At 54.7% G+C, this 17,313-nt stretch overlaps 1 protein-coding gene across 1 annotated transcript in view; it reads left to right on the forward strand.

Moving 5' to 3' along the window:
- Positions 1 to 17,313, forward strand: part of PREX1 (phosphatidylinositol-3,4,5-trisphosphate dependent Rac exchange factor 1) — a 178,137-nt gene that overhangs the window by 110,072 nt on the left and 50,752 nt on the right. Inside the window, exons 8-11 of the mRNA XM_039230026.1 lie at positions 5,424 to 5,542; positions 6,596 to 6,745; positions 8,861 to 9,008; positions 16,123 to 16,223. Coding sequence (XP_039085957.1) covers positions 5,424 to 5,542; positions 6,596 to 6,745; positions 8,861 to 9,008; positions 16,123 to 16,223 — 518 coding nt within the window. The remainder of the gene's footprint in view (positions 1 to 5,423; positions 5,543 to 6,595; positions 6,746 to 8,860; positions 9,009 to 16,122; positions 16,224 to 17,313) is intronic.

Raw genomic sequence — 17,313 nt, forward strand, 5'->3', positions numbered from 1 at the left:
GTGTTCTCACCAGGGGCCATCCTGACAGCCCTCCCCCTTCCCTGCCAGCTGCCCTGGGCTGTGTGAAGCAGGCACTTTTCCCAGAACACTGGGGTTTAGAAAACAGAATGTCCCTTCAGGCCTGTGTGACCTGCTTTGGCCCCAGTGAGGCCCTTCCTCCATGGGCGTAGTCAAACCTGTCGGAGCCGATTCTGCGGGTGCCAGATTCCAGGTGGGCCTTCCAGGGCTGGCCCTGCTGCTGGCACGAGATGAGCTCTTCTTCCAAGGCTGTTCCCTGCCTCGGATCTGGGGCGAGCAGGCTGGCCGGAGGGGCAGGGCACATCTGTCTCCCGAGACGATGTGGCAGGCAGCCAGCCTGCCTGCCTCTGGATGGGGACCAGAGGGCTGGGCAGGGGCGGCTGGAGCTCTCGGCCCCACTGATGTGCTCACAGGAAGCCCTGCCGCGGCTAGGTGTCTGCCGGCTGTTTTGTCTCTGCCTGGGTCATGGGGGCACCGCCCGTCCGGGACTCGGGTCAGGGAAGGTCTCTGACTCACAGTGCTTCTGGCCTAATTCAAATGTAGAGGCTCCTTGGATGTCAGAAGCGCTAGGAGTGTTGGAAGAGCCCACCTCCCCATTCTTCAGAATGGGAAACTGAGCCCCCAGGAAGGGAACCCGAGAAGAGCTAAGTTTCTAATGTCTCAACAGCCTGTCTAGCATCTCAGAGACGTCAGCAGCACGTAGCGTAAGGGCACAGCAGCCTTGCTGCGTGGCCTTGGGCAGGTTATGTCAGCTCTTTGTGCCTCTGTTTTCCTATCTGTGAAATGGGGTTAAAAGTAGTCCCCATCTGATGGGATTGTTTTTGTAGATGAAGTAGGATAACACATGTAAGCCTGGCTGATGTATGTGAAGGAGAAGAAATACCAGTCTGTCTTCATGCCGGTGTCTCTGGGACTTTCCATCACAACTCCCACCCCAGACCCTTTGCTCCTGGAGTCTTCCTCGTTCTGAGTAAATGGCACTAACCATTCACCCAGGAGCTGAGGCCGGAATCATAGTTGACCTTGATGCTGACCTGCCTCACCCCACACCCACTTCATCAGCAAGTCCTTTCCATTCTGTCTCCAAACCCTGGCCAGAACCTCAATGTAATTTCAGTACAAATTTGGGGGGGGGGGGCGGGAATTTGTGTATGTATGTGTAAGCGATTATAAATTTTTTAATAAGATTTTTAAAGCTGTTTTTATTTATTTTTGAGAGAGAGCATGAATAAGGGTGGGGTGGGGGGCCAGAGAGAGAGGGAGGATCCCAAGCAGGCTCAGTGCCGTCAGCACAGAGCTCGATCCCATCAACTGTGAGATCATGACCTGAGCTGAAATCAAGAATCAGATGCTTAACCGACTGAGCCACCCTGGTGCCCCTAAATGATTGTAAAATGTACACGGAAACACAGAAATAACTATGACAGTTTTGAAAGTGGACAAAGCCAGGGGACTTGTACTGCTGACACCCAGGTTACTGTACAGCTGCAGTAATGAAGATGGTTTAGTGCTGCGGGCGCCAAGGTGGCTCAAGCATCTGACTCTTGATTTCAGCTCAGGTCATGATCTCACTGCGGGTTCAAGCCCCACGTAGGGCTCTGCATTGACCCTGCAGAGCCTGCTTGGCATTCTCTCTCTCTCTCTCTCTCTCTCTCTCTCTCTCTCTCTCTCTGTCTGTCCCTGCCCTCCCTGGCTTGTGCTCTCTCTGTCTCTCTCAGAATGAATAAATAAACTCTAAAAAAATTATTAAAGAAAAAGGGAGGGTGCACCTGGGTGGCTCAGTCAGTTAAGTGTCGACTTAAGGTCAGGTCATGATCTCACAGTTCATAAGTTTGAGCCCCAGATCAGGCTCTGTGCTGACAGCTCGGAGCCTGTATGGGATTTTGTGTCTCCCTCTCTGTCTGCCCCTCCCCCACTCATGCTCTGTCTCTCACTCTCTCAAAAATAAAAAATAAACATAAAGAAAGACAATGTCATATTGGTGTAAAAACAAATAGTTTGGTGGAATAGAATGGTGAGTCCAGGAGCAGACTCCCTGCCCCTCCGTGAAAATGCTCATTTATTTGAGTTTCAACAAAAAGAGCCAGCGAAGTTCAATAAATGATGCTTGGTCAGTTTGATATCCAATGGAGAGGCAGAGGGGGGGAATAAGTCTTGACACTTAGTTCACACAATATACCAAAAATAACTTCAGATGGATCATAGATTAGATGTGCAGGGTAAAACCATAAGGTTTCCAGAAGAAGGCATAGGAGACTGTCATTGTGATATGGTGATAAGGGAAGATTTCTTAAATAGGACAAAAAGTGTAGTTCTAAAGGAAAAGAAGATTCAACAGATTATGTTAAAATTAAAAATTACTCCTCAAAAGACACCAGGAAGAGAGTAAAAAGGTAAAACCTATGGACTAGGGGTCTTGGCCACGGAAGTGACAAGGGACACGCATCCCAAGCATAGTAAAAAAGTCCTGGAGCCAAGTTCGACTCTCTGCCTATTTTTTACTCTTTTTTTTTTTTTTTTAAATGTTTTTTATTTATTTCTAGGAGAGAGAGAGACAGCGTGAGCAGGGGAGGGTCAGAGAGAGAGGGAGTCACAGACTGAAACAGGCTCCAGGCTCTGAGCTGGCAGTCAGCACAGAGCCCGACGCGGGGCTCGAACCCACGAACCGCGAGATCATGACCCGAGCGAAAGTCGGACGCTTAACCAACTACGCCACCCGGGCGCCCCAGACTCTCTGCCTATTTTTTTATAAATAAAGTTTTATTGGCACATGGCCACGCCCATTGGTATTGCCTGTATGCTTTCATGCTGCAAGGGCAGAGCTGAATAGTTGATGTAGACCATGTGTCAGGCCCACAAAACTGAAAATGTTTACTATCTATCTGACCCCTTTCAGAAAATGTTTGCCAAGTCCTGCTATAAATCATAAGGAAAAGAGAGCCTAACGGAAAAATACGCAAGGGGTAGTTGTTTCACAAAAGGCCCTGGCCCACAGGGCGGCATGGGCAGTAAACATGGATCTGCTCAGCCTCATTGCTCTTTGGGCAAGTGCAGGAGAAATGGTTAGTGGGCCAGCACTGCGTGGCCACCGGAACGGCCACAGTGGGCCTTAAAGACAGAGGCTGTGGAGTCACTGGATTGTCCCCGCTCTGCGGAGGCGGGAGAACTGGTGCAGCTGGTTAGGAAACGACATCTTTAGGGAGGCCGCCCGTGTGCCCTCCCTGTGGCTCCGCAGCTCAAGCCCTGGGGAGATAACCCGCAGAGTGTGCACGCTGGCCTCCAAAGGACACACACGCCAGTCACAGCGACACCAACCTGGACACCCCTGTCCCCATCACCCTTTGTCGTTCCGTGTGTGTCAGGTTCCAAACCAGGGCCAGCGAATCCAGGGGGTCAGAGGCCAGGATGCTGGTGACCCTTGCAGGGGGAGTGTCCGGCAGAGGGCCCCGTAGAGGGTCCTGGGGGTGTTTAAAGTGATGATAAGAGTGTGCCCACTCCGTGAAAGTGAAACGAGCCACGTAGCTCATCATGCATTTTTTCCTGTATGGATTTTATAATTAAAAATTTTTTTTCAATGTTTACTTTTGAGAGACAGAGAGTGAGCAGGGGAGGGGCAGAGAGAGAGGGAGACACAGAATCTGAAACAGGCTCCAGGCTCTGAGCTGTCGGCACAGAGCGCAACACGGGGCTCGAACTCATGAACCGTGAGGTCACGACTGAGCCAAAGTCGGACGCTTAACCGACTGAGCCGCCCAGGCACCTCTGGATTTCATAACTTAATAAAAAGTCATAGAGGCGCGTGTATGTGCACACACGTATAGGTGGGCATAGATGCAGAGAGGGCACACCCTGAAACCAGAGCGTGGTCTCCGTGCCCTTCTCCACAGGCCGCCAGGCGGGGGCGTCCTTTGTAACAGACCAGATCACGTTATTGCTCCGCCCAGACCCTCCCCGCGGCCCCCACTGCACACTTGCAGGAGGAGCCCGTCTTCACCACGGCCCCCAGGACCCTGCAGGACTTGCCCACGCGGCCGCTCCGACCCCTTGCCCTACACACGCCCTCAGCACCAGCCGGCTCGCTGCTCCTTGCCACGCGGAGTTGTCCCTCCTCCTGGATGTGCCTCCCCAGATGCCCTGCTAGCTTCCTCCCTCACCTTCCCTAGGCCTCTGCTCCAAAGCCACGTCTTCAGTGAGGCCTCCCCTGACCACCTCTCCCTCCTCTGTCCCAGCTAAAATCTGCACCCCACCACCTTCCCCAACCCGCTTCTTGCTTGCTTCTCCTTCTTCTTCTCCTCCTCCCCTCCCCCTTCCTCTCCTCCTTCCTCTCCTCTGCCTCCTCCTCCTCCTCCCCTTCTCCTTCTAAGCCTCAACTGTTTTATTTTAATCAAAAACATACACATTGCATTCAGTAAACATTCTTTTCATATGCAGCCAAGGTCTTTTTGAGAGCAAGTTCAATCTTAACATAAAAAACAACTTACGCTTATCAAAGTCTTTCCAAAGCAGTCAACCTAATTTTCAGAGCGACAGCTCTCTTTCCACGTGCCTGTGTCCTCCTTTACGCAATCCGTGCATGACAGGTGCACGCTGGGCAAACAGATTCGGGAACATCACTCACCGGCTGGCGCAGAGTGGCCCTCCCGCCCCGAGCGTTCATCCTCTGCTTTATTTTAACCACAGCGTTTGGCACTCCTGACGTAACGTGTGTTTGACTTCTCTACTTGGCATCTGTCTCTGTGTTCCCTGGCCCCTTATGGTGGAGGATGAGATCTCAGAGGCTTTGTTTTATCCGCTTCTGCAGCCCCAGCACCTGGCGGAGTGCCTGGCACCCAGCAGGTGTTCTCTGAGTGCTTGTTGACTGCACGGGTGAGCGCTTCCCCTTGGCCCCAACTTGGCATCCTCTCCATAGGAAGCACGGTCGGAGGTTTGTTGAGTGACCGAGTGAGCGACACACTGAGCTGAGTGAGGGAATGAATGGTGGGCAGGCGGATGTGGATGGCTGTGTGGACCACCGACTCCGGGCGCCCTCCCTCTCTGGTCTGATTTTAGGAAGCTTCCCTTTGTGAGACCCTCTGAGAACCCCTGCCCACTTTCTAGCCCCAGAGGAACGGGATTCTGCCGCTTCTGGTTCCTTTCTCATGAGCGTCTGCTATCAGCTGAAAGTAGCTAGCTCCGTGAGGCCAACGAGACGACTAGATGTTTTCCAGATGGGGAACTGGGGCTGGGAGTGGAGAAGTGTGGCTTGTTCAAGTCATCCAGCCACCAGCCGAAAACCCGTGCTTCTGAGCTCAGTGCAGCGCCTCCCATCTCTGGGCCCCCTTCTGTACCACCACTCTGCTTCCCTTTGCTCGGCTGAGCCCCCGTGAGGCGAGACACGGGGTTATCAACTTCCTGTTGTCTTTCAGGGTCACTGGGAGCAAGAAATCCACGAAGAGGACCAAGTCCATCAATGGCTCCCTCTACATCTTCCGGGGTCGCATCAACACTGAAGTCATGGAGGTGGAGAACGTGGAAGACGGGACAGGTAAAGCCCGGCCCCACCTGCTCTGTGGCACAGTCTCTGTTTGATCTTTTTCCTTGTATTTGAAACGTACCCTACCTAAGGAAAGTACCCGAAACGCACGCACATCAAGGGAACACTTGGGTAGTCACGGTTCAAGCTAATAAGTAAAGCACCGTCTAATGAAAATTTGTTTAAAAACTTTGCTGAAAGGGTTATCTCATTATATGCATACTAAATGGCTTCAAAGATACACATGTAGTTATATATAGATTTAGGTATCTGTTTAAAGGGTCAACAAAATTGTATATTCTTTTGCATCTTGCTTTGTGTTTCTGCACGGTGTTGGCTTCCGCTGCTCTGTAATATTCTCTTGTGTGGATAGCCCGTAGCTCATTCATTCCTTTGGTGATAGATATTTGGGCCATTTCTGCTGTTTGCTATGATGAACATTGATGCTGTGAGCAGTCGTGTGCACCCCTCTTTTTGTGCATGTGTCCTTGAACTTGGCTAGAGCAGGAGTTCCTAACCGGATTTGAGACACTGACTTCTTTGACAGTGTCACGAAACCTGTGGACCCCTCTTCAGATTTAGGGTATGGCCAGCTTCAGCTTCCCTGATGATGCCTGCCTCTTTTCAAAGACGTTGGCCACTTCCCATCCCAGCCAGCCGTGCGTGAGGGCCCTCGACTTGGCGCTGTTGGGCTGGCGCTCAGTTTTAAGTAGCCCAAGTGCCCCCAACGAGATGGGCAGCGAGGCTGGCACACATTCCCAGGCTTTGGGGCTCCTGCGTTTGTAGCCGGTCTGTGAGGTCTCCAAGCCCCTGTAATTGAGGGGTGGGAGGGGTCCTTGTTTGCAGATCTCCCTTGCCCACCGGAGAATGGAGACGAGAGGGAGTGAGCCTTTGCAGAGTTATGTGTTCACCTCTCATACCCTGATCCTGTCGATGCCCGCCACCCCCTCTTTCTGGAGTGAGATGCACTGGTCCCGTGACCTTACTTGCAAGCGTGTGGTGGGGAGTGTTCCGAGTTGTGTGACCGAGTCTGCGCTGACCCCCTTTGCCTTCTGGCCCCGCCAGCGGATTACCACAGCAACGGCTACACCGTCACCAATGGCTGGAAGATCCACAACACGGCCAAGAACAAGTGGTTTGTCTGCATGGCCAAGACGGCAGAGGAGAAGCAGAAGTGGCTGGACGCCATCATCCGCGAGCGGGAGCAGCGTGAGAGTGAGTGGGCCCTCTCACGTCCCCCCACCCCTCCCCCGAAGAGTGTAGCTTTGGGGGCTTTCCTGGGATCCTGGGGGGTATGTATGACTTCCGCAGGCTGGTCACTTCTGCGGAGTGAGGACTGTGTTCTGGAAGCAGGTCATTGAGGGGCCAGGGAGCTCTGGGACTATGTTATAACTCGGTGATCTCTTGGGTCACCTGAGATCGTTTGTTAGAGCCCACTCGACTGATGGTGAAACTGAGGCCCAGTGGAAGGGACTTGCCCAAAGGTATGTCGATATGGTTGCTGTCCTGGGATTCTTGGCACCCTTGACCCTTGAGGGCTGGTAGCCAGGATGCTCCCTACATGCCTCTGGCTCCCATCCCCTCCCCCCTACGGATCTGTTATCTTCCATTGGGGTTCTTTGTGCTGGAGACTCAGAGTCTCCATCTGGGATGAGGGTCCTTGGGGGCTGCTCAGGCTCCCTGGAGGAAGCTTGTATGTCCTGCAGGGCTGGGGGTGGTGATCGGGTGGGGTTGGGCCAGGCGCTGGATTATTGTGCAGAGACCACCAGGCTGGGAAGAGGGCACCGCCCTGTGTCCAGGCGCAAGCTACTCAGTGATGTATTCTGATAAGTGGGGATAGAAGTCCCTGCTGCAGAGGGCGGTAATGCCGCTATGTGAGGTCTGCAGTGGACCCTCCTCCCTCCCCCTCCCCCCTTTGCCGAGGAGGAAACACGTATGGTTTTCTCCGGATCCGAGACCTTCCACTTGGATGTGTCCTGTGTCATACGCCTCTCCCACTTGCCACGTTGATCAGAAGACCTAGTTTCCACCCCATCTTCTGCCCCAAACCTGTACGTTCTTCATCTCAGTCCCTGGCTCCTCCATTCGCCTGGGGGCTCAGATCCAAACTCCTGGTGCCCTCCCTGATGTCCGCCCACTCCCCAAATTCCACAGGTGAAGCCCCTTTCCCACGCCACCTTATATGTGCCAGATCCGCCTGGATCTCTCTCCTCTTTACTCTCTCCCCCACTCGCCCCCCCGTAAGTCACCATCCTCCCTCAGGAATACCAGCCCAGCATGGCTAGGTCTGTTGTTTTGTTTTGTTTCCTGGAGAAGCTAGATTCTAAGTTTTCAGGTGACATTTCTTGATTTTATATATTGGGTCAAAATTTATTCAGTCGGCCTTAGGCCAAATAAACTACTGCACCTGGCTCCTGGCTGGGAAAGCTTGTGAGTTCTGAAACAGAGCAGAGCTGGGTGTGTGCTCAGGACCAGGGGTGGGGTTCAGGGGTGTGGCCTGGGGGTGTGGCCTCATCTGGGTGTGGCTGATCAGTGTCCTGTGGTTAGAATGGAAGCTGCAGTGAGTTGGGGGGTATTTGCCATCCTGTATGTAGGGTGTGGCTTCAGGGGGCCTCAGTCTTTAGAATCTAGTGTTGTTCAAACCTTGACCTCAGGGCAGGGTTTACAGGGGTGGTGCCTTCTGTGATGCTGAGCACAGATCTGGAGACAAACTTCCTGGGTCTGAATGCTGATCCCACTGCTGTCTAGGTGGGTAACCTCAGACGGACAGGTTGATTTCTCTGGGCCTCGGTTTCTTCATTTATAAAATGAATATAATTTTGCCTTAGAGGTTTCTTGAGGACTAAGTGTCATAGAGTAGGCACCTATGGCACTTTCTCTTAATGTTTGTAAGTGCCATTGTTGGGAATGGATGGGGTCCAAGTAGAAAATGTGGGGCAGGGATCTGGTCAGCGTTCTGTATGTATTGTTTAGAGAAATGGGCAACTTTTTACCCCTGGAAGGAAGAGCTCAGAAAGGTCAGGCTTTCTGATAACCTCTGACTTTGGAAACCCCTTCTCAGGTTGAAGGGTTGAATAAGCTTGACTGCTTATTACCCTGGGACTTGACCTCTCTGGGCCTCAGCTTTGCCATCTGTAAAATGGGGGAGAGTAACCACCCTCCCCTACAAGGCTGTGTGCGAAGTCAGTGGCAGGTGCCCAGCACGGGGATTGACATGCAGTGAGTGCTCTCTGGATGGCCCGGGTAGGGGCAGTAGCGGGGACCGCCACAGGCCTGCCCCTCTGCTCCCCAGTGCTGGTGCTCCCCGCTGTGACCATGCCCCCTCCGCAGGCCTGAAGCTGGGCATGGAGCGGGACGCCTACGTCATGATTGCAGAGAAGGGGGAGAAGCTTTACCACATGATGATGAACAAGAAGGTGAACCTGATCAAGGACCGCCGCAGAAAGCTGAGCACCGTCCCCAAGTGCTTCCTCGGCAAGTGAGTGGCCCCGCCCAGGCCCCCGCGGGGTCCCTGGGCAGATTCCAGGCAGCAGGTGGGGTGGGCTATGCCCACCCGGCTCTTCCCCAGGAGCCCTGCTGGGCAGAGCCGCTAAAGCGCCCCGCGACCCTTGTGCAGCAGACCTCGGAGGTCAAGGAGGACCAGGGCGTTCCCACAGCAGGTCTTTCACATGTGTCCTCCCACAGCTCATTATGTCGTGACCCGGTGCATACGTCCGGTGACACACGATTGGAGCCTGTTTCACACCTACTGTGCTGGACGCACTCTGAAGATACTGGCTCTGTTTCTGTCCTGTCCCGTCCTTTGTTTCCTCTTCATTTCCTCATTTGTTTTCATGCTAAGCAAGGTCCGTGACATTGATTTCACAAACCACTAAAGGGTTGCCACATGGATTGGAAAACACTGCCCTCACACTCCGAAAGAGGAGCCACTATAGATCTTTCAAGGGAAGACGTGTTTAGCACGGGGGTTATTTCAGAGTTGCTGGAGGTGCAGACGCGGGCCAATCCACCAGGCTGCCGTCTCCAAGGACCATAGACGAACCGGCTGAAACAGAGACTTCCTTTCTCACAGTCCTAGGGGCTGGCGGTCGGTTGGTCGGAGATCAGGGTGTGGGCCGGGCCACTGTCTGCCGGGGCCTCCCTTCCCGAGGTACATGTGAGGGAGAAGGGGAGGCTTCTGGAAGCTTTTCAGTATCTGAGAGCCTCCAATTACTTCCTCTGTTCCTTCCTAATAATAAAACATTTTACCCCCTGCCCTCAATTTATAACCAAGGAGCAAACAGGTCAGAGCACAGGTGTATCTTAAACCCAGATTTCCATGTGATTCACCTGGTGGGGGCGGCTGGGGATGGAGAGAGGCGGCACAATACAGGCCCTGTGAAATCGCCAAGCTGTGCGCCGGCTGGCTGTGCTCTCCGCGTGGTGGTCGACGCCAGGGACACCGCGAGCGCCACCCTCAGGGAGCTGGTGGTCCAGCAGGGGACGGAAGTCAGCCTTTGAGGCGTGGACTTCAGTTAGAATTAATTCACTTAGAAGTCACCCTAAAGCTTTTTTTAAAAAAAACATTTATTTATTTTTGAGAGAGAGTGAGCAGGGGAGGGGTAGAGAGAGAAGGAAACACAGAATCAGAAACAGGCTCCAGGCTCTGAGCTGTTAGCACAGAGCCTGACGGGGGGCTCGAACTCATGAACCGCGTAATCATGACCCGAGCCAAAGTCGGTCGCTTCACCGACTGAGCCCCCCAGGTGCCCCCACCCAAAAGCTTTTGAAGAGGCCTTGGATAAAAGCTCCTCTATTATTCTATCTCCATGGACCAGGGGAAAGGTGATTTGGACTAAGAGAGTCACAGTAAAGATGAGGGAAGTGGTCACATTCTGGATCACTTTGAAGGTGACAGCATTTGCTGGAAGGTCCTGGAAGGCTTGAGTTGCCGCTTGCTGAGAAGGGGAAGGAAACAGACAGAGGAGCAGGTTTGGGGGGGAGGTTAGTAGAGCTCAGATGCTCCTTTTGGACAGGTTACTTTGAGATTCCTAGACCCCGGATGGAGATGCTGACTTCTTACTTGGATATAGATCTTCACTTGGGAAGAAAAGACTGGGTTGGAGAAGTAGATGCAGTGCATGTGGGTATTTCCATGGTTTTTAAAGCTGTGGGACTGAAATCATGCAGGGAGAGACGAGGCAGGTGGGGGCCGTGGGGCTGCCGGCATCTGGAGGAAGGGCTGGCCAGGGAGCCAAGAGGGAGTGGGCAGAGGGGTGGGAGTGCTACTTTCAAGTAGCGACATTGGCCAGGCCTTGGGAGACCCAGCATGGAGCTGGGGCAAAGCGCGCCCGTCACGGCCTGAGGCTTGTGGCTGAAGGGGCAGCAGGCAGGGGAGTTGGGGTGGTGGGGTCCTGGGGGGGTGTCCTGGGGGGGCTGCCCTGTTGCCCCGTCGCAGCAGCTTCAGGGTTGGGAGGGCATGCGGAGAGGAGCGTGCGGCCCCAGCCCTGCAGGAAGCGGGCAGGGGCCGCCTGGCGCCCCTCCATCAGCTAGTCTTTAATCCCTGAGCAGAAAGGAGGTTGTTCTCTCAGGAGGGGCTTCTTCCGGCGCCCACCCCCCACCCCCCCACCGGGTCAGAGGACCTCTCCGCCTTCTGCCAAGCCCCTTGGGGAGCTTAGTCCAGCCGGATGGGATAACCTGCCTGTGATTAGAGCCTCAGCGGGTGTTCTGTCTCCTCAGGAAGGATTAGGGTAGATTTCTTTTACCGCCCATTTGAAGCAGGGCCAGGATTGGAGCTTGTTTTATAATCACCAGGGCCTTAAGGACCAGACTTCCTGCAGAAGACTCTTCTAATGGATCTCTTCTCCCGTGGAGATTTGCTCTGTGCCCAGCCCCAGCTCGTGACCTTCCTCGTCTCCCACCAGGGCTCAGCTCCCAGGTCCTCTCCTGCAGGAGCATCCTCCGTCCCCTCGTCACCTTGGGTGGAAGGAACCTGTAGCCACAAAGACATGATTATCAAACCTAGCTCCAGGCACTTACCCCCTTATCCCCATTTTAAGGGTGAGAGAGTTGAGGCCCAGAGAGGGAAGAGGTCCTGCACAGGGTCACACAGCCACAAGTTGGGGGCTGGGATCCGAACCCAGGACTCTGTCCCACCCCGTTCTGCTGCACACACCCGTGTTTACCTCTCTTCTGCGCATTTCATTCTTCCCTGATAGTTACTTTCTCCACATCCATCTGCACTCCTCGATGAGGAATCCATGAATACAAAAAGTGTCTGACTTTTCTTGTAACTTCTGAGGGTTGGGCTGAGTCAGACTTGGACTCAAGCCCTGGTTCCCCAACCTTCTAGCTTTGTGACTTGGGGCAAGTTTCTTAACCTCTCTGAGCTTCAGTAAATGATCAGTTAATGAGAAATAAGAAAACCTGCCTCACGGGATTGTCCGAGGCTGCAGCCAGAAGATGCACGTGACGTGCTCAGCACGGTGCTGCCGAGAGCAGTGGCCCGTTTCTGCTCTGCAAAGAGGCAAGACTCATGATGAAAATCGAGGAATAAAATCTGTGTATTTGCATGGGGCCTCATGGGAGGAGCATGACATTTGCCCTCTGGGAGCCTCCAATCAGCTGGGCAGACAGAGTTGATCCATCCATTCATCCGTGCTGTTTGCTCGGTGTTTCCTGAGCCCTTGCTGTGTGCCAGCACCGAACCAGACAGACAAACCCAGCTTCATGGAGAAACCTGTGCAGCGGGGACATCGGAAAACAGACACCAGACAAACACCAGTTAGGAAGGGATTTCAGCGAGTTGATGGATTTTTGTTTTTAATTTAAAAGTTTGTTTTGAGAACAAGAGATTGAGAGAGAGTGCATGTGTGAGTTGGGGAGGGAGAGAGAGAGAGAGAGAGAGAGAGAGAGAGAGAGAATCCCACGTAGGCTCTGCGCTGTCAGTGCAAGCCCAGCTCAGGGCTCCATCCCATGAACCCTGAGACCATGACCTGGACGCTCAATCGACTGAGCCCCCCAGGCGCCCCTCCCTGATGGGTGTTGTAAGACATGAATAGGCTGACGTAAGGGGGGAGTGGGGTACTCTTTCAGCCAGGGTGGTCAGGAAAAGCCTCTTGGGGGAATTGACATTTTAACCAAACTCTAGATGACAAGCAAGAGCAGGTCACGAGGTGAGCCCAGGGAACAGCATTCTTGGCAGAGGGAACAGCAGGTGCAAAAGCCCCAAGGCTGAAATGAGCCTTGGGTAAGTGAGGATCAGCCCGAAGAGTGAGTGGCTGGGGAGGGAGAGGAGGCCACGGGGGTTGGCAGGGGCTGTATCAAGCAGGTAAGGGGATGGGGGCTCAGGCTTTATTCTAGGTGCTCAGGGAAGCCATTCAAAGAGCCTAAGCAGAAGAGTGGGATGAAGAATGAGCTCATCACACAGGCCCTGGTGAGGGACTGTCCGAGCTGTAAGAGCTCCAGGGACAGGAATAATGGTGTATCTGGCAGAGGCAGTCAGGGAAGGCCTCCTGGAAGGAGAATGCCTTTGGTTTCCCTCTTGTCAGAGGTTAGCTGTCCTTCATTCATTGATGTCTGCCAGAGTGGAAGCTCTGAGCAGAAGAGGCCTCATCATCTCACCTACCTGCACGTGCAGGTGCAGGGGACCTGTGGGTCACAGCTCATCAGTAATGATTGTGGCCGCAGGAAACTTATTCAGGCAGTGGGGTTACAGGGCTGAATATAACCCCCCCAAGCCCCCCCATCCCTACTCTCCTGGAGGAGACTGGAGAGAACAAGGGGATTGCTGTGCTGGGTGGGGATGGTGCACGGGGCCTCAGCTCAGGGGACTGTCCCGGGGGATGGTGAAGACACGACTGGATCCCTTGCACCTCACGTCGGGCTTGACGCGTGGTGGCGATTCTGGGCATCAGGAAGGCAGGAGGGATGAAGCTGGGTACACGCTAACACAGCTGGTGGCCCAGTGCCTGGCGCCCGGGCCCGGCCCAGGCTGACCTTTCTGTGTCCCCAGCTCAGTCCCCAAATTACAGCTTTCTGAAAGGCTGGATCTTGCCGGCCTTGGTACCCAGCTCCCAGCGACTGTTAGGTCGCTGGACTCCCGACCTTACTTCTCACTCGGGGCTTTTCTCTCTGCTGGTCCCCCCTGCCTAGAACACTCTTCCATGCACCTCAGTGGAGGTCAGTGGCACCCCACTGACCTAGTGAGGTTTGTGCATGTGTTTTATGTGGGCCACATGGTGCTTTCAGGAAACTTTGGATGATAAACCAATGTTTAACAGTTGGAAGATTTCATAGGAAATGCCGAATTTCCGGCTTCTTTTGGAAAAGTGAGATACTCTGGTCTTCCCATGTGGCCACTGTCAGCAGCGCCGAGGGGCGCCAGCACTGGCTGGGGTAGTGTTGCCTCACCCTGTTCCCATGTGAGAGAGGGGTTTTATGTGGTTTTGCACGCCGGGTCCCGGCTTGTGGTTTCACATGATGTGACCATTCACCTGTTAGATCCCCAAGGCCCCTGAGTGAAATGCTTGCCAGATAGGCCCCACCGAGGCCCAGAGAGGAATAGGGTTTGCCCAGATTGGCCCAGCAAGCTGTGGACCTTCCCTGATGCTCTGAAAGGGGTAGGACTCCGCGTGGGGGCAGAAACGTGGGGCCCGGTGGCTCTTCTCTGGGCTGCCCTCCTCCGCCCTAGCAGAAGACACTAGGCCACTTCCTGTCCCCCGTCTGGCCGCAGCGCTGCGGGTCGGTGCCAGAGGCGGCCCCGATGGGACATCTGGGAGGCAGCCGGATGCGGAGTCTCCAGCTTCCGAGAGTGGGCGCTCAGCATCCATGCGCCTCCCTCAGCTGCTGCCAGCTTTCTCCTGGTCCCTGAGTTTCGGGGCTCGGAGGATGGAACTGGGGGTGGAGGACCCAGAACAATCTCTTCCCCACCCGGGGCTCCCGCCCCACAAAACAGATCCATTTCATCTGTGTTCCCCCCGCCCGGCCCGGGGCTCTCTGCCTCAGCGCACACCACCACATCCACACAGGCGGGCTTTGCTCAGCCCAACACTGGGAGGCTAAAAATAGCCCTGTCCCCTCTGGCCCTGTAATCGGAGGCGGGACAGCTGGTCTCGAGAATCGGGAGAGCTCTGTGCTCTGGCCAGCTGCCACCTGCTTTCATTGAACACAGATTGCCGGCGGTGGAAACGGCCCCGTGGCCGGCTCTGCCTTTCCCTGCTGACTTCGAGGGGGCCGAGCTTCGCACCCAGCCGAGCGCACACTCCAGAGCCAGGCCCCGGGTCTGGCTGAGCCTCTGGCCTGCTGGGCAGTCACGCTGGGTCTGCTTGATTGCCTCTGGCTTGGGAGCACTGTGTCTCCTCGAGACTTTCCTGCTGATCCCAGAACAGTCCTTCTCTTTTGATGGTTCGTTCCTTCCTTTGTTCGTGAAATGAGTATTGGGCTCCGCTGTGCTGCAGACCCTCCTTCTAGGTCTGGGGGTAGGGCTGTAAGACTGACAGAAATCCATCCCTGACAACGTGGAGATGACCTTCTTGTGGGGGAGGTGGCTGGTAGGCACCTGTGTATAAATCTGTAACAGTTCAACTCCAGACGAGTGGAAGTGCTATAAAGGAAGCAAAACCGAGAGCCGTGAGGATCGTGTGAGGAACTGCTTTTGGTGAGAAGGAAGGACTTAACACAAAGAGCTGGGGGAGAGCATTTCCAGGCAGAGGGAACAGCAAGTGCAAAGGCCCCGAGGTAGGCAGGAGTCTGATGTTTTGCAGAGCCGCAGAAGATGGTGGGTGTGGCTGAAACATAAGTGAAAGGTACGGGAGAGGAGAAGTGTGAGGATGAGGGGTTTCGCGTGGGGCCCCGTCACCGTGTGGGCAGAGTTTGGATCTTTTTCTGAGAGCAGTGGGGACGCCCGCTGGAGGGTTTGACCAGGAAAATGACATGATCTGATCACCGTGCACTATCTTGACTCTCCACAGTCCTCTTTCTGGGCTCTTATTTCTTCCTGCCTGCTTGTGTCTTCCTTCCTGCTGCTTATCCGTCCATGTTGACATCCATCATCCGTCCCCCACCCGTCTGCCTGCTCTCTCTCAACTTAGCATCTCTCCACCCCTCATGCCCCCACCACCCACCTGCCCACTGGTCTCTGCAGTCACCCGCACATTTGTCTGTCAGGTCACCCATTCATCTGCTCACTTTCCATTCACTTACCTCCCCACTCCTGTGTCCATCTGTCCTTCCATCCATTCATCCACTTACCCACTCTCCCTCCCTCCCTCCTTCCCATCCATCCATCCATCCATCCATCCATCCATCCATCCTTCCATCCTTCTTTCCCTCCCTCCTTCCCATCCATCCATCCATCCTTCCTTCCCTTCACCCACCCAGTGCACCCGAGTCAGGGCCTGGGGTCTGGTCTCACCCACCCCTCTGCCATTGGTCCTGAGGAAACGCACAAGACCTCAGCACAACCCTAGAGCTGTGGGCACCCAGCTCTGCTTGCCTATGGGACGTTCTGGCTGTCATTCCTGGGAGTGGGTGGGGTCGAGCCAGTTTAGTGCTGGTTCCTGTGTTCCCAAGACTGGAGAGGTTCTCTCAACTGCATCCTCTGTTCCTGGCAGTGAGTTTGTTGCCTGGCTTCTGGAAATTGGTGAAATCAGCAAAACGGAAGAAGGAGTCAACTTGGGCCAGGCCCTGTTGGAGAATGGTATAATCCACCACGGTGAGTGGGGGCTGGGCTGGGCTGGGCAGGCCTAGGGTGGGCGTAGGTCGGTGCTGTGCTTCCCCAAACTCAGGGGCTACTGCTACATTTCTGTGCCACCGCCCTGGGTCCTGGGCACACTGTAGCCTCAGAACATGGAGGCCCTTGCAGGTCTCACAGGGCTAAGAGCCTTGTACTTACCTAGGACGCCAGCAAAGCAGGGGCACTTGGAAAAATTAAGGGCAGGAGAGAATTGTCAGTCCCTTCAGAACAGGCAAGAGCCATTTGTGGTTTAGTTATTCAGCAAATATTTGTTGAGTGCCTGTTGTGTGCCAGGCACTGTCCACATAGCGGTGAGCAGGACAGTCACCTCTCCATCTCTCGTCTTCATGGGGCCGCATCCTAGTCCGAGGGGGAAGGTGATAAACAAAAGAAGTACCATGTGTGTATACAGATGGCCATCAGTGCCAAGTGGGGGGAGACAGAGCGAGGGGGTGGTGTTCAGGTTTGATTAGGGGTTCGGAGGGTCTCTGAGGAGCTGCCCTGGGAGGGCATGGGGCCAGGTGGCACCGGGGTTCGAGGCCGAGGGCACAGCCAGGGCAGAAGAATGAGCAGTGTGTGCAGGGAGCCGCAAGGTGGCCATTGTGGCCACAGGGAGGCATGGACAGTGTTAGGAGGTGTGGCCGGGGGCCCTGGGTGGTGTGTAGGGGGTGGGGTCCAGGACCTCCCGAGGGAGTGTAGCATCTTTGGCTTTTACTCGGAGTGAGACAGGAAGCTGAGTTCTGAGTGGGACAGGATCCTTCTGGCCGCTGTGTGGACAGTGGACACTCTGATGGCGGCAGGGCACCCGGTGAGGGGCTGTGGTGTCCGACGGGAGGCGACCATGGCTTGGAGCCGAGTGGAGTGAGGACCATTCATGCTTTGAAGAAAGAGCCCCCAAGATCTAATGGCCCCGTAGCGGGGGTGACCCATAGACGCACCCAGACTGACCCGAGGCCGTTGTGTAGAGAGGGCTTTATAGATCCTGGCGGCGTGGTCCCCGCCCCGGCACCCTCTGTCCCAGTGTCCCAGTGCGTGCTTTGCTCATTGCACCGAGCAGGTGCTGGGCCAG

The sequence above is a fragment of the Hyaena hyaena genome, unplaced genomic scaffold (genome assembly GCF_003009895.1).
Source record: "Hyaena hyaena isolate Hyena2069 unplaced genomic scaffold, ASM300989v1 scaffold_42, whole genome shotgun sequence".
NCBI lineage: Eukaryota > Metazoa > Chordata > Mammalia > Carnivora > Hyaenidae > Hyaena > Hyaena hyaena.